Below are 27663 nucleotides of genomic sequence, written 5' to 3'. Positions count from 1 at the left end.
ACTAGAGGAGTTGTGACAGGGCGGAATGTGCCCAAGGAGCCACCTTGGGGCCTTTCACCACCAAAACAGCCAACACTGTGTGTCTCAGCCTGTGTACCAGAAACAAGGGCATCTTGGGACTGACAGTTATCCAGAATGGAGAAGGACAACGCCCCACAGCTGCTGGCTCCTGCCTCAGTGAAGAGCATCATCTCGAGGGTTGAGACTGCCCAGCTCGCTCGGGCTCAGGCAGTAAGCTGTGAGATGAGAGAAGCACCCTTGTATTGGGGTCCAACATAGAGGCTGGGGACTGACCCCATGTTTAAGCATGGGGTAATTTCCAGGGGCTGGGGATTTAGCTCAGTGGCATAAGCACCTGCCTTGCAAGCAGGCGGTTGTGAGTTCGATCCCCGGTACCGATAAAAATGAAAAAGACAAAAAAAAAAAAAAGATTTCATTTCCAAATGTGTGAGTGGGGATGTCCTGGGATACTCAGTAAACTGGTTTTTCAGACAAATATGAGTTCAAAATAGCCACATCCTATACTTGGCTTCTGCAGGGTGGGCTGGATCCCACCACAGGGACGGCAGCAGCCCTGTACAGGTAAGTGGCAGGAATGCCAGGATGACCCAGAGTGCTGGGTTGGAGAGGGGCAGGAAGGTGCCCAGATTTCTTGATTCAGTCTACTCTTGGCCAATTGCCAGAATCCTCTAAGTTCAGTCTTGAGAGTATTCAAGAGTACTGGCCAAAGGTTTGAATCACTCTGTACCTAATGAGCCTCTAGAGAAGTTTTAACTTGTGCCTCTGATCCTGATAATTTCTTGTCTTGAATTCTAAAATGCTTGCTGTGGATATTTAGCATCACTGAACTTTTGTTTGTTTGTTTTGAGACAGGGTCTCACCATGTAGTTCAGGCTGACCTTGAACTCACTATGGAGCCCAGGCTGGCCTTGAACTTGCTGTGATCCTGTTGTCAGGTAGTTCCTTTAGAAATGGCATGCCAAACAAAAGTATTCCAGGTCCTTCTTGTCTAATAGAATTGCACAAGACAAACCAAAAACAGTACCACAAATTTATTTTAAAATGAGGAGTGAAGAAATAAGAGAAGAACTACTTCTGCTGAGCAAATTTGGGTCAAACAAATAAAGAGAAAAAGAACAAAAGTAAAAGTACATCCTAGGAGATGCAGGACAAGCGACTGTGAAGTCACAATAGTGGGAACTCCCTTGAGACGTACTATATAAGGGGTCCTGAGAGTCATCTGGCCCTGCCCTGAGACCTCGTGTAGCTGCCGGGGCCTGTTTATTTCCCCAGGCAGCTCCGCCACAGCCTACTTCCTTTATGATCCCCCACTTCAATTTCCAGAGTGCTGGGATTACAGGCATGTGCCTCCGTGCCGTTTGGGGTCACTGAATTTAATATCAGTGGTAATAAGGGTGAATGCTTTTGCCTGTGCCAGGTACTGTTCAATGCACTTTAAAGAATTACTTCAATTAATCCTTACAAGTACCCTTCGAGCAGGGTGTAGTGGCACACACCTGTAATCCCAGCACCAAGTGAGGGTAGGAGTTGGGGGCTGAGGCAGGATTGCCCGAGTTTATAGTGAGTTCAAGGTCAGTGTGAACTACATAGCAGACTGTGTCTCAAAAAACCGAAACAAACACAAATACCCTGTGAGGTAAATCCTGTAACAATCTCCACTTTGCAAACAAAACAAAAACAAAAATAAAAACCACTCAGACACAGAGAGTTTCAGTGACTTGTCCAAGCATCTGGCACCAAAGTCTATACTGCTAAACACTGCAATCTGCTACCTCCTATCTAGGATATTTCTACCCAGCTGTCAGACATCTTGGACAATGTCAATGGTGTCATCAACCGCTTCCAGGAGGAACTGGGATATGATTTAAAAGAAAAAACAAAATCTTACCAGATGGAGCAAAAGGGCAAGAAGCGATTCATCTTGCTAGAGAAAATTGCTTCCTTCTACAAAGATGCTAAGACGAAAGAGAAGAACCTATATGAAATCCTCCACTGGCTGGGTGACTGGGGTGAGTCTTCGGTCCAGGTGCAGCCCTCAGGGCGGGTGATTTCCCTCTGGATGCTGGTCCCTGCTCACTCAGTCTTTTTCTTTCTCTACCTAGATCAGCATTTATGGGGAGGGGAGTGCAAGTGGTCGGAGGCACATCAAAGGACACGCTGCAATTCCCTTTCCCCCAACTCATGAAACCTTCCCCCCACTCATGTCACTGCAAGTGGTCTCACTCCACAGGGGAGAACATGTAGCTGTCCAAAATGTGGTAGATCAGTAAATAATGACTGCTAAGCCACAGGCCCAATGTGATATCTCATCTTGTTAGCAGGATAGAAAATGAATGCAAACCCGTATTAGCCATTTCATAGAGGAGCCCGTGTGATATTCAAAGCGGCAAATGACCTTACTGCACAGGCAGTGATGCCAGCCATGTGAAACTGGCACTGCTGCTCAGGAGCGGGACCTGGGCTCACAGCCCCAAAGCCTAGGGCTACCCCTGCTCAGATCCGAGACTTAACAGCCTATATGCAGCAAAGCCTGCTGGATCCTGAAGGGCTGGAGGAAGTGGAGATGTGCTCTATCTGTCCGCCCTGCCATTGCCCAGGGAGTTCTCAGCACAATGTCCTTCAGCTCCCCTAAGAGCTAAGACAGCTGTACACTCTCCTTAGTTTACTTAACTGTCCAGATGTTGGATAAGGCGATGGATACAGAGCAGTAACAAGACAGGTACCTCCTTGACCTCATTGTACAGTAGTTAGTGTCTAATGTGTATTTCTACATGGCCAAGCCCGTATTAATGATTTCACCTGTATTATCACATTTAATCATCACCCAAGGCTTTTGCGGTTAAGGAAACTGCAAATCTCCAGCAAGTTCTGAAATTCTGAAGAAATATTTGCTGTGAATTTTTAGTATCACTGAAATGAATGATCAAAATGATGATCAGAACTAATGCTCAGGGGAGTAAGTGACCTGCTACGTATTACATAGATAGTAGGAGGTAAAGCCAATCGACCTCAAAACTGCTAAGACCCCTGCACCAAGAGCTATTTGGGGCTCCCTAGAAGACAGACTATCCTCAGTTTGCTCTTCCCACTCCTTGTCCAGGTGACAGTCTGACCTACGAGATCAGGAACAGGAAGAGTGAGGAGGAAGAGGAAGCCCTGAATGAATGGGTCGAAGTAATAGAGAAGGTGCTGCCTCTCTCCCTCGTCACCACCAAAGGAGGCATAGAATCTCTCATTTCCCTTTGTTCCACTCTCATTGAAGAGCAAAAGAAAAGGTCACAAAGTAGGTTCCTGGAGTACCCGCAAGGGGAGCGGGTGGGGCTGGGATAGACCTGACTCAGGAGAAAAGGTGTGCACCAAGTGCTTAGGGGTTTTCCAGTCTTCCCTCATAGCAAGTACGGGCGGGCGGGCACAGAGATGCATGGTGACACGCAGCTGTCGTTCCAGCACTCGGGAACTCACCAAGTTTAAGGGCCGGCCTACATAATGAAACCCTGTCTCAAAAAAGTGAACAAAAGTACAAAATAAAGTACGAGCTGGGGGCCGGGATGTGGGTCAAGATATTGAATCCAAGTGAGCACTGAGCAGTTCTAAGCCTCCAAGACCTAAGTCCTAAGACCACAGGTAGAGAGACGTGTTTGGAGCTGCTTTCTGGAGCTGGGCTTTGTGCGGGTTGCAGGAAGAAGGCCCAAAGGTCAGCAAGGCTATGGCCAGAGCCCAAGGAACATCCTTTCTTACTCCAAATCTACATGCTGCACCAGAAAGTTTGCTGAGGCTCAACCAGAGGCCCCTCTGGAATCTTCCTGATCATGGCTACTCCCATGGTAGTCAGTCAATGACGTGGCTGAACCTTAGAATTTTACTTCTATCAACACTATAAGTCACTGAGGTTTTCTAATTACTACATTTTGTAGATGAGAGTATTGATGGTTAGAGAAGAGAAGGAACCACAAGAGAGTTCATGGCAAAGCCAGGCCCCACATGTAGGTTAGTTTTACTCAAGAGCGTGGGTTTGGAGTCAGACAAGTTCAAATTCCATCTTTTTCAATTTCTGGCTTTATGACTTTGGGCAAATTACTTTATCTCTCTGAGCCTCAATTTCTCAATCCCTAAAATGAAGGGAAGCCAGGCATCATACTGCATGCATATAATCCTAGCACTCTGGAAGAGTGAGGCAGGAGGACTGCAAGTTTGAGCCTAACCTGGGTAACTAAATGACTTACAGAGAACCTGTGTCAAAAAAAAAAAAAAAAAAAAAAAAAAAGGAGGAAAATACCTACTTGTAGAGTTTTCTCAAGGTATAAAGTGTCTGATGCCTTATTTGGAAGACACTCAGGATTTAATAAACAGCAGCTGCCAGGCATGGTGACTCACACCTATAACTCCACCATTTGAGAGGCTGAAACAGAAGGATTAATTAAATCTTATAATGTAAATGCTCTGATTATCCCAATTTTTGGATGAGGAACCTGAGGCACTGAGAAGTTCAAAAATTTGCCAAGGGAAGTGAAAAAAATGAGGTTTAAAGCCAAGTTACCTGGCCCCATAACCTAAGCTCTGTACTACTTGCAGAGCCATAGGGCAAAAATAGCTAGATACCACCTGGACCTCAGTATCATTTAATTTCCAGATTTCCTCTAGCCCCTCCCTTGCCCAAATTTAGCCTCTGTCGTTGTCTGTCAGTGATAGTCATTGAACAGATGTGCCACGATGATCCCTCCAGCTGTCCTACGAATTTGTAGGTCCAGGGGCAGGGCACTGTGATTGTAACCAGCCCTTGAAGAGCTGAAGTTTGTTGGTGGCATTGAACACAGCACATACAGTCTGTGCTGAGCACACTGTCTTGGGATGAGGGTTTGCTGCTTTCATTAGAATATCAAGGAAGCTGTGACACCTCTCCCAAATGGAAAAAGATGTTAGTCTTTGTTATGGTGGCTGTGGTAGTACTGGGGAATCGAAATCACGGCCTTCAAACTGAGCTACATCCCCAACACTTTTTTCACTTTGAGACCAGGTCTCAATAAGTTGTCGATGCCCAAGCTGGGCTCAAACTTTCAATCCTGTCTCAGCTCTCCGAGTGGTGGAGTTGCGTGCACCACCTTGCCTGGTCAAGACCTTAGGAATTCATTCACTCATTCATTTCATACTGGGGGATTGAACCCAGAGTCTCTACCACTGGCTTTCATCCCTAACCCCTTTTGATTTTTACTTTTTTTCTGAAAACAAGTTTTATTTAGATACATTACATTTATTTAGATACATTACATAATGTATTTATTAAATACATTACATAATTTAGTTTTGTATCTTGAGACTGGGTCTCACTAAATTGCCTAAGCAGGACTTGTATGTTAGTGTTTTCCTGGAGAAACAGATATAAGATAAGACATACAAATGCATACGAAGTTACAAGATTGGCTTTGGATGGCCAGCCACGAGCTGGATGAGGAAGTGTGTGCAGAGAGTGTCTGCACACTGGAGACGGAAGGTTTCAGTGCAAGGTCTGGAGCTCACTGCAGTGTCCAGTACCAGTCTGTCTCAGGGTCTGTGATGGACGTTTCCAGAGTCTATCATTTCCCCTTGTACTGTCTAGGTGATGAGCTGCCCTACGACAGGTCCTCTACAACCTAGGGTTTAGAATTGCCAAGCTAACTTAATTCAACGTCTGTACTTGTCAAGTTGACCCGATCAATCAACTGTGAAAGCTTGAACTTGCAATCCTCCCCAGTTTCCCCAAGAGCTAAGATTACAGGAACATGCCAACACATCCAGCTGACATTAGTCATGTTTAGAGAGAAAACAGGTGAATAGCTGTTGAACTGTACAAGTCCAACTGTGATAGATCCCTATAGGTACAACCCAGGTTGGTTGGTTTGCTTGTTTATTTGTTTGAGACAGGGTCTCACTATGTAGTTCAGGCTGACCTCAAACTTGTGGGGTGATTCTCCTGCCTTAGCTTCCTGAGTACTGGGACTACAGGTATATGCCACCATGTCTGGCCAATGGTATATTGAACAGAGTCAGGTTGGAGTGACCCCTCTGGGCTCTGCAGGCACTGTGGAGCTGACAGACCTAAAGGCAAGCTCTGCAAGCTCAACTCAGCAGGGTTCCCGAGGACAGGCAGCTTTGGCTCCTTTTTTTTTTTTTTTTTTTTTTTTTTTTTTTGTACTGGAGATTGAACTCACAACTTCACACTTCCCAGGCAGGCACTTATACCCCTGAGCTAAATCCCTGTCCCCAGCTCATTTTTGCCCAATCCAGAAAGGGGTAGATGAGCATTTTGCCCAAGTAGGGTCTAGAGAATCAGTATAATTCTTGGAATTCAAGGGAATTTGTTGGCTTTTTTCTTCTCTATCTCTCCTAGTGCCCAAACACATCTTCTGGCAGAACTGGCGGGAGAAAAGCCCACAAAAATCTTCACTCCACCCTCAGCCATTGAGCCCAGAACAGATGCTTCAGGACAAGCATGCCACCTGTTCAAAGGCCTCTGAGGTGACGTCCATGTTGCAGGAGCTCCTGGACTCCACCATGTTCAACAAGGGAGAGATCAAGGCCATCAGGTACATGTCCACTGTGGTAGAGAACCTCAACAAGGCCTTGATCCTCCAGCACAAGGAGAACAGAAACCTGGAAACCAAATACAAGTGCTTGCAAATAGAGATGGCCACAGAGCTCAGCACCCAGAGGCTGCACTTCCAGAAGTCCATCCAAGACCTTGAGAGCAAGAGGGATGCTCTCCTAAAACAGGTAGCGGTTCTCAGTGGGAAGTGCCATGATCTTGTCCTGACAAAGCACATCCTAGAGTTCCAACTGAAGAAGATCCAGATTGCTAGAGGTCCAGCCGGGGACCCAGCTGAGGTGTCTCCTGACTCCCCAGCTGCCCCTGAGGAAAAAGCCCTTCAACAGATGGGAGCAGTCACAGAAGAGGCCCAAAGGGATCCCTGGGAGGAGGAGCTGTTGCTTTCACCATTTCCCTCAAGTCCCATGGCCACAACCTGGGACATTGAGGCGACTTCTTCAGCATGCCAACCGCTCTCCACCATGAGCATACATTCCAGGATCACAGGTGTGTTCAAGGACACTGAGATCCTTCAGCCTGTGTTGTCACCCTCAGAAGACCACAAATTCCGAACAAAACAGGAGAAGCTGATGGCAGAAGGCCCAGTCCACAAAGATGAAAACCAAGGAGACCACTTCCCAGAAAAAGAAAGAGTCCAAACTAAGCTGCATTTTAGGAAGCAGCCATCCCCAGGGAGCTCTGGGAAGGTGCCCTCAGAGAGCCAAGCAGGACACTGGGAAGAGGAGCGCTGGTGGCAGAGGCGGAGGCAGCAGTGGCTGCAGGAGGAGGAGATGTGGCTGCAAAGGCAGAGAAAGTGGACCCTGCTGGAGCAGGAGCACCAGGAGAAGCTGCAGCGATGGGGCATAGAGGCAGCTACCAGGCTGCAACGGCAGATACTCGCCTGGCTAGAAGAGGAACCACAGAGCCTGAGGAGGGAGCCAATGGGGCCAAGGGAAGACACTGAGAGGCCAGTCTCTACAAACACCAGTTGGTGGAGGAACCTGGAGAAGGCAGAGCCTCCCTCAAGCCGGGCCCAATCTGCTCGCCAAGGCAGGAGGCCATACTTGCCCAGGTCCTACCATCCCCAGCAGCCTGGCCCAGGAAACCAGAGGACCGTGAGTTTAACCGAGTGCACTCAGCTGCCACGGGCCAAGCCCAAGAAGTCTATCTCCTTTCCTGTCACTGGCACATCCATCCGAAGGGAGACCCAGCTCTCTCTGCAGAGGCCCCTGGTCACCCCCAAGGAAAAAGTGTACCACATGGACATGGAGGCCCAGAGGGAGAACCTGCAGCTCCTGAGTGGGGAGTGCAAGCTGGGGTTGCCACGTTACCTTCACAGCAAGGCCTTGGAGCTCACCACCACCACCATGGAGCTGAGCACTCGCAGGCTACAATATCTGTGCCAGAAGTACGTCCTCTACAGGCACTTTCAGAGCCTCCGGTGAGTGCCCGGGCAGTCCTCTGGCACCCACCACACTCTCTGCAATATGGGAGCAGAGCCAAAACTGAGTGCAAGAGGAGGGGTGCAGACAAAGGCACTAGGGAGAACCACCGGGCTTGGGCCAGGCCTCTTGAAAGAGGAGACAAGCAAAAGTCCCCTGGCTTCTGGCCCTTGAGCAACCCTAGAAGATGTGGGAAACAGAGCATTTAAATGCTTCTCTCCTTGTAATGGGCTTTCTCCCCAAGCCTACATCTCCATTTCTTCCTTGTTTCCTGACTATAATTCCATCTAATGTGTGGCCACCCCTTTGCTCAACTTTCTCTTCCCATTTGTAGCTCAACCTAGAGGCTCCTCCCCTGATACCACATCCCACTTCCCTGGTCCCTATTTTCCCCAGTTCTCATCAGCCTCCGTTTCTCTTCTTGCCCCCAGAAATTACAGAAAACAGACTCATCTCTTCTCCTCTCTTCCCAGACAAGCAGTGATCAACCACATGCAAGTCACGGGAGAAACAGGGGCCTCCAACATGGCCCAGAGCCTCTGTGTCCTCCTGGGAAACATTGACCACCAGCAGAGGCTCAGGCTGCAGGCCTGGACAGACAAACAGAAGGAGCTAGAGGAGCAGCACAGGGAGTGTCTGAGCAGCATGGCAACCATGTTCCCCAAGGTGCTTGGGGATGGAGAGGGTGGTCATCCCAGTCGGCAAAGAGGGCCAAAGAAGTGAGCCAGCATGGCTGTGGAGTAGGGCTGGGAGGCAGGCAGGAAATGTGACGCAGGTCGAAGCTGCTGATCTAGGAAGGGCTAAAGACAGAATGTGGCCCGAGTGTAAGGGAGGGCAGCTGTCCAATCTGTATATGTGGGGAGAAGGCGGGTGGGTGGGGGGTGCTTCAAAAAAGAGCCAAGAAAGAGAAGACTCCTCTAGCGGGGCTGAGTAGCTGGGTCCCATGGTCATGGAGTCCTCTGCTGATCTCATCAGCTCTGGTTGCTCTCTAGACTTGCAATAGAGCTGTTGTCTTCACTTCCTCTCTGGAGATTCACTTTGCTTTCCTCTGGGGTTGTTCTTTTGCTTTCTAGGTGCTGGATCTCTTGTTTGTTTTGTTTGTTGAAACAAGGTCTTGCTATGTAGTCCAGGCTGGCCTTGAACTCACTAGGTAACCCAGGCTGGTCTTGAACTTGTGGAAGTCTTCCTGTCTCAGCCTCCTGAGTGCTGGGATTACAGGTGTGCATCACCATGCCCAGGCTCTGGGTCTCTTCTTTCCCAGTTCATGTCTGTGCTTTAGTGGATCCTCCTTCACTCTCTTCCTGACCAAGAGTGTGTAGGATGGTAAGTCACCGAGACCCAGGCTGTCTGAAAGTATTTTGTTTAAACAACTGCCCTTACATCTAATTGGTGGGTTGCCTGCCTGCAAAGGTCTAGGTTAGAGTCCATTTTCCCTCCTAGTTTTGCAGGTATTGTTATCACCTTCTAGGTTGTGATGTTACTGGTAAGAGTTCAATCCTTTGGGTTTGGCCTATTTTTACACTCTAAGAACTGTTAGAGTCTGTCTCTGTGTCTTTACTGTTCCATAATTTCATAATAATGTACTTGATCTGGACCTATTTTTCCTACTTTATTGGGTGTTAAGTTAGCAATTTCAGTTTGGAAACACTTTATTGGGTGTTAAGTTAGTAATTTCAGTTTGGAAACATATATCTTTTAGTTCTTGAACCCTTTCTCGAATTCTATATTAGATTAGCTGGATGTAGTGGTACATTCTTGTACTCCCAGCACTCCAGAGGCTGAGGCAGGAGGATCATTTATTTTTTTTATTTTTTTTTAAATTTTATTTAAAGAAAGACTAAATAAAACAGAAAACGGGTAGAAATAATACATACGTTCAAAGAAAAAAATAAACGGTAAGAAATCACTAGTTGATATTTACATACTGTCCTTTTACAAATAGTTGTTCAAGATACAAAAATGGAACATATAAAGTGGAAATTCAAACAGCGAGACTGCAACCAATTCTGTTCATCTATCCAACAAAAACTTAGTAATATGGTCGTCAATCCTATACACTTAAACATGCATGCAGTTATCCATATCTTCATTTATGTTGAGATTAAACAAACTGAAGCAGGCTAAAATCACTCTGAACAAAGAAAAATAGTATTGCTGGATTTCACATCATGACACTCTGGGATCAACACTGGGTACTGCAGTGTCTTTTTCTTTTTAATTTTATTTAAAGAAAGACTAAACAAAACAGAAAACAAGTAGAAATAATACATACTTTCAAAGAAAAAAAAATAAACAGTAAGAAATCACTAGTTGATGATTACAGATTGTCCTCTTACAAGTAGTTATTCAAGATACTAAAGTGGAACTTATAAAGTGGGGATTCAAATAGTGAGACTGCAACCAGTTCTGTTCAACCATCCAACAAAAACTCAGAAATACGGTTATCAATCCTATACACTTAAACATACATTCAATTATGTTGAGATGAACAAACCCAAGCAGGCTAATATCATTCTGAACAAAGAATAAAACTATTGCTGGGTGTCACATTATGAGACTCCAGGATCAGCCCTGGGTACTTTAGTGACTCTTAGGAGGGTCATTACGAGTTTAAGACCAGCCTGGGCTACAAAGTGAGCCCAAGGCCAGCCTTGAACCACATAGGGAGACCCTGTCCTAAAAAGATTGGAAAAAAAAAAAAGATCAGCAGTTTTCCAAGTGTGGTCTGCTGACTCGTGGAAATCTGGAATCTAGACTTTTCAGGGGCTCTGTGAGGTCAAAACTATATATTTATAATAAATCTTATTGTGTATACAATGTGATGTCAGAAGATAGATTTACATGGTAAAATGGTTACTATTGTGAAAACAAATCTATCATTTCACAAAACTACTTCCATACACACAATAGACGTTATAATTTACCCATTTGGCAAAAATCCTGCATGCAAACTGGGCATGATGGTATACATCTATAATCCCAGTACTTGGGAGGCTCAGGTAGGATTGCCTTGACTTCAAAGCCAACCCAGGGTACATAGTGAGCTCAGAGCTACCCTGAGTTATAGACGCTGTCTCAAAAACATCCTACATATAAAATCCACTGGTATTAATTATAGTCATGTTGTACTTTAGAGCTCTAGACTTGTTCATCCCTCACATATTTGCAGTTTTGTATCCTTTTACCTTCATCTCCCCATCTCCTGCCCTATACCCCAGCTCTGGTAATCACTGTTATTTTCTATCTCTATGTGTTTGTCTTTCGTTTTTACATAAATATGATACAGTTATGTACTGTGTTTCTGTCTGGCTTATTCCACTAGCACCGGGTCCCCCAGGTCCACGCGTATTGTGGCATTGGCAGGCTGTCCTCTTTTAGAGGGGTCTGGGGAATGTGTGTCAGTGGAACTTGCCCCATCTGTGGGATCAACCCCCAGAGCCATATATAAAAAAGAATGCTTTTCTTGTAAGGCTGAATAATATTCTATTTTACTTACATGCACACACACACACATGCACATACACACCCCTTGACTGTTTCTATATCTTGGCTCTTGTGAATAGTGCTTCAGTGAACACAGGAATACTGAGCTCTTTATGGAGTTGATGGTTTCATTTTCCTTGAATATATACCCAGAAGAAGGATGGAAGGGTCATATATTAATGCTATTTTAAATTTCTTTCTTTCTTTTTTTTTGGTACTAGGAATTGAACTTACGACCTCATGCTTGCCCCTTGCCTCATGCTTGTAGGTGCTGTGCCGCTGACCTGTATATTTCCTATTTTTAATTTATTTAGGAACTTCCTTACTGTTTTCCATAATAGCAGCTCCAATCCACATTCCCACAAGTTCCCTTCTCTTACACACCTGCTGCTGCTTTTTAATGCCAACACACCCCATACCATTCCTGAACACTGCCCCATTTTCCTTGCTCTCAGGTATCATGCTCCATGGGTTAGGTACCCCTGGTCGACACCAGCAAAATTAGAATCTCCTTTTCTCATTCTTTGTGCTAGGGCCTATCCTCATCTTTCCATATTCTTTCTGAGAACTCACATCCTCTTCCTCTCAAACTGACAACTGACACCAGGAAAAACTTCATTTTTTAAACCTCTATTCCTTGCAGTATTGCATAACGGGTTCTCACATTCATATATCAAGTGCATCTTGAGTGAATCCCAGGGTGCTACGCAGCTCAGTTTTGCTTTTTGCCACTGTATTCCCCATTCAGGGTTACTGGGCTCGGCAACCAAACATGATTAGGAAGTAGCTCCCTGGTCTGGGGATCTTCCCCAGTATAGTGTGCTTCATAGGCATGCACGAGGCTCTAGAAAGGGAGATTGAACCAAGCGCCTTTGCTCTGGGCTACAGCCCCAGCTCATTTTTCTGTCGTTTATTTTGAACCAGAGTTTTGCTAAGTTACCCAGGCTGGCCTCAGAAAAAGGGTCTCTGTGATCACTTCTTTGCTGCCTTCTACTCCCTATGAGCCGTTTCTCCTCTGTGATGCCCCTCTGCTGTGCCACACCGGCCTTGGAGCCGTCCAACGATGAATTGAAACCTCAATAAACTGTGAGCCAAAATAAACCATTCCTCCTTTAACTTTGGGTGTTGAATATTTTGTCTTAGCATGAGAAAAGTAACCTAAGACAGAGATCAAACCCAGGAGTGCTCTACCACTGAGCTACATCCTAGCCCCTTTTAGTTTTTGAGACAATCTGGCTGAATCATTGGCATTATAGGCCTTGGCACTACACCCAACTAGCACAGGAATTTTTAAAAAAAAATCAAACCCGAGGACCAATGAGATAACAGTTAAAAATCTGAGATAATGGAATGAAAAACTTCTATCTTTTGTTCTTTTCTTATTTTAAAAAGAAAATAATAAAAACAATAAAGAATTCCATATCAATGTAGGAAATTTACAATGGTTAATATATTGTGTATTATTATCTTCAAAATAGTTGCTCATAATACAAGATATGGGCATGCAAAACTGATCAAACAATATAAGCACAAACCATTCTCTTCAATGAATTAAACAAAATTAATATATAACTATATTAGCTGTCATATGTGTACACATTATATAGTGTTTTTTTTTCCTTTTTCCATTTTTCTTATATCCTTTTCTCATCCTAGTTGTTCTTTCCTTTTCAGCAGTTTCTTTCCCCTTCACAATATCTATTGTACATTTTGGAATTTATTTACTATTTCAGATTCGAACACAAGGGAGACAATGCAATGCTTACACATGTGAGTCTGATTTATTTCACTTATAAGTACGGTCTCAAGTTGCATCCGTTTACCTATAAAAGCCTCAAGTTTATTCTTTTTTTTTTTTTGTCTTTTTCCTTTTTATCGGTACCGGGGATCGAACTCACGACCGCCTGCTTGCACGGCAGGCACTTATGCCGCTGAGCTAAATCCCCAGCCCCTCGAGTTTATTCTTGATATCCAAGTAATACACTATTGTATAAAAATACCACATCTTTTTTTAATCCATTCCTTAGTGGATGGGCATTTGGGTTGTTTGCAAGATTATACAAATTGTGCTGCTATAAACATTGGTCTGCATATATTTCTGTGATATGATGATTTTAATTCTTCTGGGAAAATATCCAGAAGGGGAATAGTTGGGTTGAATGGGACCTCTAATCCTAGCTTTTTGAGGAATCTCCGTGCTGATTTCTATGGTATTGTATCAGTCTACACTCCCACCAACAGCAGAGAAGTGGTCCTTTTCCCCCACACCCTGCCAGCATTTGTTATTGGCTTATTTCTTGATAATCATTCTTTCTGGGGTGAGATGGAATCTCAGTGTTATTTCAATTTGCACTTCTCAAATGACCAATGATGTTGGACATTTTTTCATATATTTATTTACCATTCATATTTCTTCATCTGGTAAGTGTGTATTCATCTCAGATTCCCAGTTTTGGATTGGGCCTTTGAATTTTGTGTGCCTGTTTTTTTTCAATTCCTTATATGTTCTGGATAGAAGTCCTTTCTGAGGGACAGTTGGCTAAAAATTTTTCCCAGTCTATGGGTTTTCTCTTTACTCTATTGGTGATTTATTTTGATGTGCAAAAGCTTTTTAATAAGATGAGATCTCAGTTGTTGATTCTTTGAAGTATTTCCTGTGCAGTTTCTTTTATGAACTCTCTGTCTACTCCTATGTCTTCTAAATTTCTACCTACTTTTTCTTCCAGTAGATTTAGTGTTTCTGTTTTAATGTTTAGATCTTTGATCCATTTTTACTTTAGTTTAGTGGATGGTGATAGGCATGATAGTTTTAGTCTTTAGCATGAGGAAATCCAGTTTTTCCAGCACCATTTATTAAAGAAGCTTTCTTCCAGTGAACATGTTTAGCCCTTTTGGTGGCTGAGTGTGTTTGTAGTTTTGTCTGCAATTTCTAATATGTTCCATTGATCCTCAGGTCTGTTTTGTTTTTGTTTTTGCCAGTACCATGCTGATTTTACACAGTAGTTTGTAGTGTAATCTCAAGTCAGGGATTGTGATGCCTCCTACTTTGTCTATGTTGCCCAGGATTACTTTTGCTATTCTATGTCTCTTCTGTTTCCAAATGAATTTTAGGAATGTTTTCTCTAGATCTGTTTTCTCTAGATCTGTGCAAACAGTATTTTGATTGGGATCAAATCAAATCTGTGTAACAGTTTTGGTAGTATGGCCTTTTTAACAATGTTGGTTCTTCCTATCTATGAGCAAAGGATATCTTTGCATTTTATGATATCCTCTTCAATCTCTTTTTTTTCAGAATACTGTAATTTTCAATGTGTAGATTTTTACCTTCTTTGTTAGATTGATTCATACATATTTTATTTTGGGGGGTGCTATTGTGAAGGATTTAGTTTCCCTAATTTTTCTCTCAGTGAATTTGTTGTTTGTGTACAGGAATGCTATTGATCTTTGAGTGTTGACTTTGTATACAGCTATGCTACTGAATCTGGTTATTAATTCTACAAGTCTTTTGGTGGGATTCTGAGAGTCTTCTATATAGAGTATTATGTCATCTATGAATAGTGATAATTTAACTTCTTCCTTTTCTATCCTTATTCCTTTTATTTATCTCTCTTATCTAATTGATCTGGCCAGTGTTTCCAGAACTATATTGAATAGGAGTAGTAATAGTGGACATCTGTGTCTTGTTCCTGATTTTAAAAAAAAACTTTCAGTTTTTGTCTATTTAGTATGACTTTGGCTGTTAGTTTATCATAGAGGGCTTTTATCAGGTTGAGGTAAAGACCATCTATTCTGATTTTCTGAAGGGTTTTATCATGAATGAGTGTTGGACTGTATCAAAAGCTTTTTCTCCATTTATTGAGCTGGTTGTGTGATTTTTGTCTTTGGCTCTGTTGATGCGGTGTATTACATTTATCGTTTTGCATATGTTGAACCATCCCTGCATTCCTGGGATGAATCCCACTTGATCACAGTATATAATCTTCTTGATGATTTGTTACATTCTGTTTGCTAGTATTTTACTGAGGACTTTTGCATACATGTTTATTAGGGAAATTGGCTTGTAGTTTTCTTTTTTGGCTGCATCTTTCTCTGGTTTTGGTATCAGGGCATACTTGCCTCCAGTAATGAATAAGGGAGAATTGCTTCCCTTTCAATTTCATTAAAAAGTTTGAGGAGTATTGGCATTAAATATTCTCTACATTCCTTGTAGAACTGTGCATAGTGGCACACACCTGTGACCCCAGCTGAGGCGGGAGGATTGTTGCATGTTTGAGCTCAGTCTAGGCTACAAAGTGAGTTTAAGGCCAGCCTGAACTGCACAGTAAGACCCTGCCTCAAAACAAACAAACAAACAAATTAATTAATTTCTTGTAGACTTCAACTGTGAACCCATTGTTACCTGGCTTTTCTTTGTTGGTAAGTTTTTAATTACATTTATAATTTCATTAGCTGATATTGGGTTATTCAGATTTTTTGTATCTTCTTACTTCAGCTTTGATAATTCATGCATTTCTAGGAATCTGTCCATTTCTTTTGTGTTTTCCATCCTGTGTGAATAAAGATTTTCAAAGTAGGACCAGGGATTTAGCTCAGCAGCATAAGTGCCTGCCTGGCAAGCACAAGGTTGTGAGTTCAACCCCCAGTCCAAAAAAACAAAAAATAAAAAGATTTTCAAAGTACATATTATCGTCTGAATTTCCACAGGATCTGTAGTGATTTCATCCTTTTTGTTCCTCATTGCATGGATTTGAGTTTGTTTTTTGTCTTTTTCTTTTTTATCGGTACCAGGGATCGAACTCACGACTGCCTGCTTCCAAGGCAGGTGCTTATGCCGCTGAGCTAAACCTCCAGCCCCTGGATTTGAGTTTTTTTCTTTCCTTTTTGGATAAAGTTGGCTAGGGGTTTATCAGTTTTATTTATTCTTTCAAAGAACCAACTCTTTGATCCATTAATTCTTTGTATTATTTTCTTAGTCTCAATTGCATTAATTTCTGCTTTGATCCTTATAATTTCCTCCCTAGTATGGGCTTTGGGTTTGACTTACTCTTTCTAAAAGCTTGAAGTGCGGCATTAGGTTGTTTATTTGTGCTCATTTTAATTTCCTGATGTAAGAATTTGCTACTATAAGTTTCCCACTTAGTCCTGTTTTCATTGCATCCCACAAGTTCCAGTAAGTTGTATTTGCTTTGCAGTTGATTGCAATTAGTGTTTAATTTCCTCTTTAATTTCATCTGTGACCCATTGATTGTTCAGGAGGGTGTTATTTAATTTCCATGTGTTTATGGAGTTTTGCTGGTTTTTTGGTCATTAATTTTCATTACTCTATGGTCAAATAATATGCATAATTTCAATTCCTTTGCATTTACTTAGGCATGTTTTGTGGGCTAGTATGTGGTCTATTTTAGAGAATATCCCATGTGAAGCTGAAAAGAATGTGTATTCTGATGTTGTGTGGAACACACTATAAACATCTACTAAATTCATTTGTTCACAGGTTTGGTTCAGTTCTGTTGTTTCTTTGCTGATTTTTTTCTCTAGTTGAACTATCTCTTTGTGACAATGGGGTATTAAGGTCCCCATTACAATTGTATTATTGCTTATTTTATTTTTTATATCTATTAATATTTTTCTTATATAGTGCTCCTGTATTTGATGCATATATATTCATGTATATTCATGACTATTATCTCTTCCTCTTAAATTTTTCTCTTAACAAGTATTCAGTGACCTTCTTTATCTCTTTTGATCATTCTTGAAGTTCACATTGTCTATGAACAGAAAAGCTGCCCCTGGCTTTTTTTTTTTTTTTTCCCCCTTTCCTTTTTTTTTTTTTTTTTTTTTTTTTTTTTTTTTTTTTTTTTTGGTACCAGGGATTAAAATCATGACCTTGTGTTTGCCAAACAGACACTTAGGTTGCTGAGCTAAACCCCCGGCCCTATGCCCATGCTTTTTTTTGGGGAGGGGGGGTGTTCTGTGGCATATAGTATTGTTTTCCATCCTTTAAGTTTTAGTATATGAATTTATTTCTGAATTAAATGTGCTTTTTTATATACAACTTATTGTTGAATCTTGTTTCTTGATCCATTCTGCCACTCTGTTTCTTTTGATTGATGAATTAAGGCTATTCACATTGATGATTATAACTCATGTGCATTGGCTTATCTTTGTCACATTATTTTTCTGTTATAGTTCCTTGCTTTTCCCCTCTGTTAAATTGTTTGCCCTGCTTGTTGGTTTCTTTCTGTTGTTTTTCTTAGAGTTGCGGTCATTTCTCTCTCTGTATAGAATATCTTTCAGTATCCTTTGTAGGGTTGGTTTGGTGGCCATGAATTTTTTCAATTGTTCTTTGTCATGAAAGTATCTTAGTTCTCCATTAATTTTGAAAGATAGTTTTACAGGGTAAATCAATATGGATTGTAAGTCATTTTCTTTCAGGGCTTGAAAAACTTCACTCCAAGTTCTTTTTGACTTTCTGGTTTACATTGAGAAGTCTGCTGTGATTCTGCTGTGCCTTTCTTTATAGGTGATCTGTTTCTCTCTCTCTCTCTTTTTTTTTTTTTTTTTTTTTTTTTTTTGTCTTTTTCCTTTTTATCGGTACCGGGGATCAAACTCACGACAGCCTGCTTGCAAGGCAGGCACTTATGCCGCTGAGCTAAATCCCCAGCCCCATCTGTTTCTCTTTTTAACAGCTTTTAATATTCTGTTCTTGTGCTGAATTTCTGGGATCTTGATTATTATATGTCTGGGTATAGATTTCTTTGGTTGTGGCTAATTGAGTTCTCTGACTCAATTATCTATATGTCAGATTCTTTTCTCATGTTTGGGAGATTTTCTGCTATTACTTCTGCAGACAGTTTTTTAAAATGTCATTTGTGTTGACTCCTGCTTTTTTATTGACATTACTTTTATATAATTTTTCTTTGTGTTATCTTGCAGCTGTTGAATTATTTCCTGATCTTTTTTTATGTTCAAGAGATCTTTCATAATCACTAGTTATGATCTTGTGTTCAAGATCTGAAAGTCTGTCTTCAGTTTCATTCAAGGAGTTTTTCCAGCTTTCAAGTGAATTTTTAAATTCCTGAATACCTGTTTGAATCTGTTTCATGCATTTGGTTTCTTTCATATCTTCTTCCTATCATCTATTTTTTAATGTATAGCTACCTAGATTTGCTCAGCAATTCTTTTATAAAATGTTGAAATTTCTTTTTTTATTCAAGGGATTATTTATTTATTTATTTATTTATTATCAGTACCAGGGATTGAACTCACGACCGTGCATTGCAAGGCAGATGCTTATGCTGCTGAGCTAAATCCCCAGTCGCTACCAGGGATTGAACTCACGACCGTGTACTTCAAGGCAGATACTTATGCTGCTGAGCTAAATCCCCAGTCCCCAAGGGATTATTTCTGATTTGATTTCTTCTATAGCCTCATGGATTTGTTTCTTTACTTCAGTTGCTATCATTTCAGAAATTTCAGGTGTGTGTTTTCCAATTTATTCTATCTCCTGGATTTGTTCTGTGTGGGTTAGAGGTCTAAGATTGCATTTTGCTTCTTCATCTTGATATGTTTTATTTCAAAATATTTTTATTTAATTTTTTTAAATTTTGTTTTGTGTGATGATCGTTGTGAGTTTTTGTAGTAGGCAGCTATATCACTAGTATCAAGGCCTCTCTAGGAAAAGTCTGTTCTTCAGGGATGTCTTCTATGTATAGGAGATTCTTGGTTCATGTCTGTCGCAAGATCCTACCTTGCCAATAATTAAGAGTGGGGTGTTGGTATCTACTTGACTCAGTCCCCAGTACTTTGGTGTAGGGTTTTGGTGAAGGTATTACCCCAGAGCTTCCCAGTATTGCTACAAAAGGGAGAATGACTGATTACAACTATGATATCCTAGCTTAAGTAGTAAAATTGGCATAATAGCATCAAGAATAATTTAAAAACTGTGGTAACTATTGATTTTGTACTTTAGATCATAGGAGCAAAGCCTATGGTTATATAACAGAACTGATCATAAATTAGGAGTTTGTATGCAAAATGTTTCCCTTTGGTAGAGTAGTTTTACTCTGTGGTGGGGAAATTTAGACAGGGTAGTATATAAAACAAAGATAACTGGAAAGCAAGTAGAAGCAAGATGGGAGGACAAAGAATACAAAATTTGGGAAACTAGAGAAGAGAGTAGAAAAGAAAGACTGAAGAAGTATTTGAGGGATTATCTGGACTTGGTCTCTGGGTTTCAGGGATGGGATTAGTTTAGTTTAGGTTTTTTGTGCTGGGAATTGAACTCAGGACCTTGCACTTTCCAGGCAGATGCTGTAGCACTGAGCTACATCCTGGCTGGGATTAGTTTTCTGTGGCTGGAGTTCTCTTTAGCTATTTAGAAAAGAGAGGATGAGAGAGAGAGACGACAGACAGACAGAGACAGAGACAGAGACAGAGACAGAGACAGAGAAAGAGGAAAAAGTAAAAAATTGAGAGAAAGGAGCTCGCTCCTGAGTCCTGGATTCTCCCCACGCTGGTTGCTAATCCAGAGGTGCAGTGGGAGGGGCCAGTTACCGAATCAGTTCTGGATTCTTCAAGCATGGCCAGTTGCCCAGTCTAGATTCAGTGTTGCACGGAATACTTCCACACCTGTAGTTTGACCTGTCCATTATGTGTATTTTATCTAGGGTCCTATTGTGTCACTGGTGTTCCTGCAGGTCTCTGGGCTGCTCCTCTTGTCAACTCACCCATCTCAGTCGTGCTGTCCTGGGGCAGTGGAGGAGGAGAGGAGCATGAACTCACACACCTCTCTTTTCTTTTTTTTTTTTTTTCTTCTATCTCTTGTTCATATGAATTTTTTATGATTTACAGTCACATGCCACATAACAGTATTTCTATCAATAATGGACAAAATATATGATAGTAGTCCCATAACATTAGAATGGAGCTGAAAAATTCCTGACCCCTAGTGACTTTATAGCTATCACAATGTCCCAGCATGTGGCATTGTTTGCATTTTCCCAAGAAGGCTGATGTAAACAAAACTACTGAGTTGCCAGTCATATAAAGTACAGTATAAAATACTTAATGATGATAACTGTACTACTGATTTATGCATGTACCATGCTATACTTTTAGTCATTACTTCAGAGTATATTCCTCCTGTTTAAAAAGCTGACCACAAAGCAATGTCCCATGTTAAGCCAACAGCATCATACATCCTGTTTCCATCTCGTGATTGCATTAAGAAACCTCGCCACTGACTACCTCACATCATTTAGGCTGATGAGTACATTCACTCTATGTTTGCATGATGACACAGTTGCTTCATGATGCACTTCTCAGAATATGTCCTGTTGTTAAACAATTTATAACTATCTACAGATTTAGCTTCTCTGATATTTAGTTTGCTCATCGCTATTCTTCATGCTTTCCAGATTTTCTACAACAAAGGGAAAAATATAAATTAACCCAGAAAATAAAAATTCATACCCTTGGGAATATTAATAATTTTCTCTATTATGCAAGTATTGAATTGACATCCACACTCATCTTTTAATTGGCAAGAAGAGTCCTTTGTACTTTGTGAGAATTGGACCATGCCTATTAGATTTTTCATTTGCAGATTCTTCAATACAAGTGTGTGAGATAACAGCATTTAGCTGTAGATAAGAGGCTCAGGAAGGCTCAGAAAAGGAGGCTAGCTCACTTTCCTCTGCTTTTTCCCCAGCTCCCAGGGACAGAGAAGCATCAAGGGGGTGAGGTGCTCCATAGGGGATGTGTCAGAATTTGGAGGGATTCAAAGAGTCCTTCAGCAGTGACTCAGAGCTACCAGAATATGCCCTGGAGTTGGATAGGTTTTTCTCCTGAATACTGTTTTGTTTTGTTTTGAGTTTTGAGACAGGGTCTTACTATGTAGTTTAGGTTGGCTTTGAACTTGCTAGATAGCCCATGCTGGCCTCAAACTCACAGCAATCCTCCTACCACAGTCTTTTGAGAGCTGGGATTACAGGTATGCACCACCATGCCTGGCCCTGAGTATTATACTGAGTAGCTGAACCCTGAGTGTAGAGAGGCAACCTGGTAAAGGACGTGTATTAGTTACTTTCTCTTGTTGCTGAGACAAAACACCTCACCCAAACTTAAGGAAGAAAAGGCTTATTTAGCTACAGTTTGTAGAGATTTCAGTATACAATCAGCTGACTCCAAAGCAGGGTGGCGTGGCAGAGGGGCAACACTTTGTGGTAACAGAAGACAGCAAAAGCAGCAAGAGCAAAAAGAAGAAGCAAGCCTCTTTTCCTCCCTTATATTGTATGCAGGCCACCTGCCTAGAGTGGTGTAGCACTCACACTCCAATCCCAGCACTAGACAATGAACCAATCACAAGCTGTAGATTCAGCTGCCTCTGAAATGCCTGCCTCTGCCATGTCCATATGAGGCTTTGGGGAGACATCCATACACAAACCATAACAGATTCTAGTGCTGGCATCAAGCTGTAGGAAGAGCACCAGCCATGCAGGTTTCTCCAAACTCAGTACATAGTACCCTGCATTAGGCATGATTATGTGCTGTTGCAGATCCGATTTGCTAAATTAGTTGGGATTGAGAAAGAATGAGACCATATAACAAATCTTTTGGGGGAAGAGAGGTGGTTACTGGGAATCAAACCCAGGGCCTCATACTTGCCAGGCAGGTGCTGGACTGCTGAGCTATATGAACTACTTTCCCAGCATCAGAGTTGGGTTTGGCCCTTCAGACACTGCGGAGTGGTTCCTTGCCATGACCGCTGCAAATGTCTCACAGGTTCCTACTGACCTGGCTTCCTTTAGTTTTCTTTCTTTTTTTCTTCTTTGCCAAATGCCTAGGTTCTTCATAAAAGTTGGGGAAAACAGGAACTAGCTCATCAAATAAGAACTGGAGTTTCTAGGAAGGATCCAAAGACGCGGGCCCCAGGGGTTTTGACTGGAGGAATGCCTTGGGCCATACCTTCTCTGTGCAGCTCTGAGCACAGAAGTGGACCTACAGCCAGGCCTGCAGAAGGCTAACTTCTTATCCTCTCTGATGCCACTCTGCTGGGTTTTTTTAGCTTCGCCTGGAGTGGAACATTCACCTGAACATTCCAGTGGTCATCTCAAAGCCAAGGAAATCTAAGTCACCACCAGCCTTACCCCAGCGGATCCACTCTGGCAGGCCCACCTGCAAGCATTTTTTTCCACCCAGGCATCGGGAATCACTGCCCCTCTGGATATCCAGGTAGGTACAGAGACGCTGAGAGGGTAGCCAACTGGATGAGTGGGAGGCAGGAAGCACAGACAGACCAAGATCATTTCACTGGTTGCCAGGTCCCCTGCCCAGCCCTGATGCAGGGACCCAGGCTGGGGTGTGGGTGGCAGCATGCAGGCTGCAGAGAGTTAGCCTGACTGTATTTCAAACCATGCTGCTGAAAGATTCTGAGAAGCCACACCCAAATCTCAAGCATTTCTACTCAGCATCAATGTGGCAGCTGGCATATAAATAAGCCACTGTGTGAACCCCATGCTCAGAGGCATTGTGAGCTTCTGGACAGCCTCCCAGATGCACACCCATACCCACTCCAGCGCTGGGCTCAGGACTTCAGCCTGAGAGGATGTGCCTGGAAGCACAGGTTACTCAGAGAGTCTCTTCCAGAAGTTCCTCAGCCAGAAACACTCCAGGAAAATGGACAAGGAACTCCAGGGAAGTTGGGGAGAGGACAGATGACAAACTCTTATTTGAGTGTCTTGGGCTTTATGGCCCTGGAGAGCTGTGGCTTCTCAGTCTAACCCTTGGTATCTTTTGGCATTCTCTGTACCTTCTACCTCCACTCAGCAGGGGAACCAGACAGAGGCCATCTGGAAGACTGATGTGGCCTCCTCTAGTCACCCAATAGAAAAAAAGACCCCTGCCAGCCTATCCTGGGACCAGCTAGGGGGACACCCACATATGCCCAAGCTGTTAGCACTAGATGAGCATTCCTCCTACCATGGAAATTTGACATCTCGCAAGGTCTGGTAAGGTGCGAAGCCAGGTGCTTAACCTGGATTCAGGGAGACCTATTTCAAAGGTAGGCATACTATCTGTCTCCAACAGCCCAGGCAAATTCTCTGATCATTAGCACTGGCCTCATTTATTGTATCTTATCAGACAAAAGATGCTAACCTGCCTTGTCCATTCACTGGCCATCAACTCAGGTCCCAGGCCAACACCACTTTAGTTCTCTCAAAGGACTTTAACAGTGCAGAGATCACCACAGTGGTTTTGGCTTCACATGTTTCCTGGGATGAACATGAATTTCTAAAGAGGTCTATCTTGCCCTTGGGAGAGCCAGGAGACAATGGGGCAGACCATGAATCTGAGATACACCTGAGACTTAGGCCTTGGCCTATCTTTCTGATTTTCATTTATATACTGCTCTCAAGAAGTGTTTCGGTAAGAGGCTTAGCTCAATGGCATAAGCGCCTGCTTGACAAGTGCAAGGTCATGAGTTTGATCCCCGGTACCAAAAAAAAAAAAAAATTATTTCTATGAGCAGCACGTGAAGAGAGAGCCACGACACTCAAGATCAGCGGATACGGCTCTCCTTTGCCTTTATTGACTTGACGATGTCACTTTTGAAGACTAAATTTCTTTCAAGGGATTTTCCTTTTTGTTGTTGTTATTGTTGTTTTTTGTTTGATTGAAGCCAGCACCTTCACACTAAGCTACATCTTCAGCCCTATTTATTTATGAATGTGGACTGTGGTAACAGGGATCGAACTCAGGCCCTCTACACTGAGCCACATCCCTTCCCCTTTCTAAATCTGAGATAAAGTTTCACTAAACTGCTTCAAATGGGATCAAATTTGTAATGCTTCTGCCTTAATCTCCCAGAGTGCTGAGATTAAAGGCATGGGCCATCACACCCAGGTTCAAGGAACATTTCCAGGTCTCTCTCTGTGCTTCTTGTGGCCCTAATCGTGACTGAATTAAATGGCTCTGACAGAGTCAGGGATCTGATGCCTGCCAGTCTAATGCAAGAACCAAGAGCTGTAAGATTCTAGTGCTTGGGCTGGGGATGTGGCTCAGCATCACAGCACCTGCCTGGCAAGCCCAAGGGTGTGAGTTCGATTCCCAGTACAAAAAAAAAAAAAAAACAGCGCTAGTGCTGCTCCATCTGTCCAGCGGAGACTTGGGTGAGACAGTTTGTCAGAGCAGTACCAGAGAAGGCCAGGTCCTAGCTGTGCCTCCACTTGAAATGGGCATGAACATCTGCTAGACTCAGGATGATAGCCCACCTAATGCCAATAGCTGTCGAGAATGTGTATGTGTGTCAATAGAGAAGCATTAGAAAAACTCGAAGGTAGAGCTTGAGAATCCGGAGTCAATGGAGGCTCCGCCCAGCCAAAGTCCTCACCTGTGATGTCCCCCTCTGCATGCTCTTTCCTGGGTCAGGCCTCCCCCATCAGAATCTGGGGTCACCCCTTTGTTCTTCCTCCCACACAGAAATGTGTGCATACCTTTCCAGTGTAAACGCTCCACTCGTCCTTAAGCACCCATGGCATTAGTATCTTTCTAAAAATGTAAGGGGGTAATGGAGAAAGGGGTTCACAGTGAACAGAACCCAACACCAGCCTTCTTACTGCCATTCTTTTACTGCCTGCTACTTTTACTATCTTTGTTATAACATGTAAAATTCTAAGATTCTTGCATGTCTTAAGCAGAGCTGTTCCACCCACACCCCGGCCTCCACTGAAATCTCAGCTGCAAGTTGAAGAACTTATCAAAATATTGTTCCCAGAAAAGACAGCTTCCCCTTTCTACAAGACTTTACTTGAATATAATTTTTTTCACCCCTTTTCCACCTCTATACAAATTTACTCAGTTTATCACACTATCAGGTTTGCAGACAGCTCTGTTTCTTCTTCGTTGTCGTCTTCCTCTATTTATTATTATTTTTTAATTTATGAGACAAGGTCTCGCTCAATCGTTCATACTGGCCTTGAATTCACCGTGTAGTCCAGGCTGGCCTCAAACTCATGCAATCCTCCTGCCTCAGCTTCCTGAGTGCTGGGATTACTGGAGTGTACCACCATGCCCAGCTTCAGCTCTGTTTCTTCTGTCTCTTATATTTGTACCCCATACTGCATCACTTTCTGTGTCAGGCTGCTCTATGATGCTTTGTTCAGGACATTTTCTGTGTTCTTTAGGCACTGTTAATCATAGTGTGAGGATCTGCTACTCTAACAGAAGTTCTCAGTGGCTCTGCGGGCTACTGCTGTTTTTAGAGTTGGTGGCCACACATCTTTCTCTGATTGCTCTGTCCATGTGGCCTCCTGGAGACACACAGTGCTTTCATTCCTAGAAGTGCACCTTCCTTTACCACCTGCTCCTGGCCCACCATGGATCCTCACATCCACTGCTGAGTGGGTTCCAGTCCCTTGCCTCACTAGTCCTGCTGAGTTACCAGCTCCTCTGGCCGTGCTGTCTGGTTCACAGCATTTATAGTCTTAATAATGGGGACCAATCTCACATCCTGGCCTGCCTGACACGGTAACCTGAATTATCTCCAGCGCTGCAGAGATGTTCTCTCAGCATGTGGGGAAGGGTTACTCATCTTCCCTCTGTGGTTTAACATGAAGGCTGTCCCTCAAAACCCAGGGCCCCTTTCCCCAAGATCTTTTTGTGCTTTGTCTTTAAGCATCGCCACTGGGCTCTCTGACAGGCAGGATAGTTATGTGTGTTCTCTCACATCAAGTACTCTACAGCTAGAGATGAATCTTGGCCTCTACTCCAGCTTTCCTGCATTTGCCTTGCTCAGGTTCATTCCTCACAGCTAATATGCTGGTCCCCATGAGCCCGCTGACATGCCTAAGAAGATAGACTCACACATTCCTACCCCATGCAGGAAATGGACAAGAGAGCTCATCACCTGTCTGGGTGGAGAGAAAGAAACATGGGTAGGTAGGAAGGAGGAAAAAAGAATTAGGGTGAGAAGAGGAAGTGTCCTGTGCCCTGTGAAAAAGTGGCAAATCTGCAAGAGAAGCAGAGCCCCTGGGATTTGACAGAAATGTGTCAAAGCAGGCCAGGCGTGGTGGCTCACGCCTGTAATCCCAGCACTCGGGAGGCTGAGGCAGGAAGATTGTGAGACCAGCCTGGGCTACAAAGTGAGCTCAAGGCCAGCCTGAACTGCATAGCGAGACCCTGTCTCAAAAAAGATAAAAAAAAAAAAGAAAGAAAAAAGAAATGTGTTAAGCAGTCCCACATCTGGATCAAGTCCCTACACTTGCACTCAGAAAGTGCTCAGATGGAATGGGCCGGTACATCCATCCTGCCATTGCTGCCCTACCTGCAAATATATTAACTCTTTCAGTGCCTCCTTGAATCAGAGGAAAGAATGCCAGGAACGCACAGAGGAGCCAGCTGAGCTTATCTGCAAAAGGTTGAGCCAGTCACTCCCTGGAATCCTGCAAAACCAAAAGGAGTGAAACATCCGCAGTCCCACTCCATCCCTTAGCTGCTGGTGATTCTCAAACTCCAAGGGGACTAAAAATCACATGGGACTTGTTCCAAATGCAGATTCCTAGCTGGTGTTTTAAAATAAATACTGGGTGTTTCTAAATCTTCCTAGAACTTTGAGAAACACTTTTTTCTCCTAAAGTCCCCAAACTGTACACTTTTAATAAAATAGATTCCTTTAAAATCTTTATTTGCTGAGACCCATACTTCGTCAACTTGTTTTTAGAACCAAGTCCATTATTACCTTGCCACGGAGCTGGGCACCCATCAGAGCTTCTCCCAGTGTCGCCTCTGTCGCTGGGAGGCCTGTGTGTGTACATGCCAAGCACCTTCTACAGCTGAGATGAACTCGGCCTCTACTTTAACTGCCAGGCAAGGAAAGGGCCAATGAATAAAACAGCATCATTAATGTGTTGGCACACGGTCAGTGTAATTCTTCATTTTAATCAGAGACATGGACAAATGACTAACTGGCTACCAGTGATTATCATGACAGCTCTGAAGATAAGAACAAAAGGAAATGGTGTGGGCTAAAGGTGCTGTGGCTGGCAGTTGTGTCAGTTCAGGGAAGAGGCCACTTCCGTTAGTCCACTCATGAGCACCTGCCCTCCCCACCCCTTCTCTGGCACACAGCTCCCTGCCTCATCCCTACTCAGTCTCCCC

General features: G+C 43.1%; 1 protein-coding gene across 1 annotated transcript; it reads left to right on the top strand.

Moving 5' to 3' along the window:
- Positions 1-27140, top strand: Fam186b (family with sequence similarity 186 member B). The gene is made up of 7 exons (XM_063254205.1): positions 1-231; positions 1805-2030; positions 3122-3304; positions 6386-8021; positions 8496-8688; positions 22574-22740; positions 26855-27140. Exons 1-7 carry the CDS (start codon positions 136-138, stop codon positions 26967-26969), a joined length of 2616 nt encoding a protein of 871 aa, XP_063110275.1. The 5' UTR covers positions 1-135; the 3' UTR covers positions 26970-27140.
- The last annotated feature ends 523 nt before the right edge of the window (positions 27141-27663 follow it).

Source organism: Cavia porcellus, unplaced genomic scaffold, assembly GCF_034190915.1.
Source record: "Cavia porcellus strain 051 isolate PalLab524CR breed Dunkin Hartley unplaced genomic scaffold, mCavPor4.1 scaffold_8, whole genome shotgun sequence".
NCBI classification, from domain to species: Eukaryota; Metazoa; Chordata; class Mammalia; order Rodentia; family Caviidae; genus Cavia; species Cavia porcellus.
Note: the sequence above shows the minus strand (reverse complement) of the source record. Positions and strands in the feature narration are given on the sequence as shown.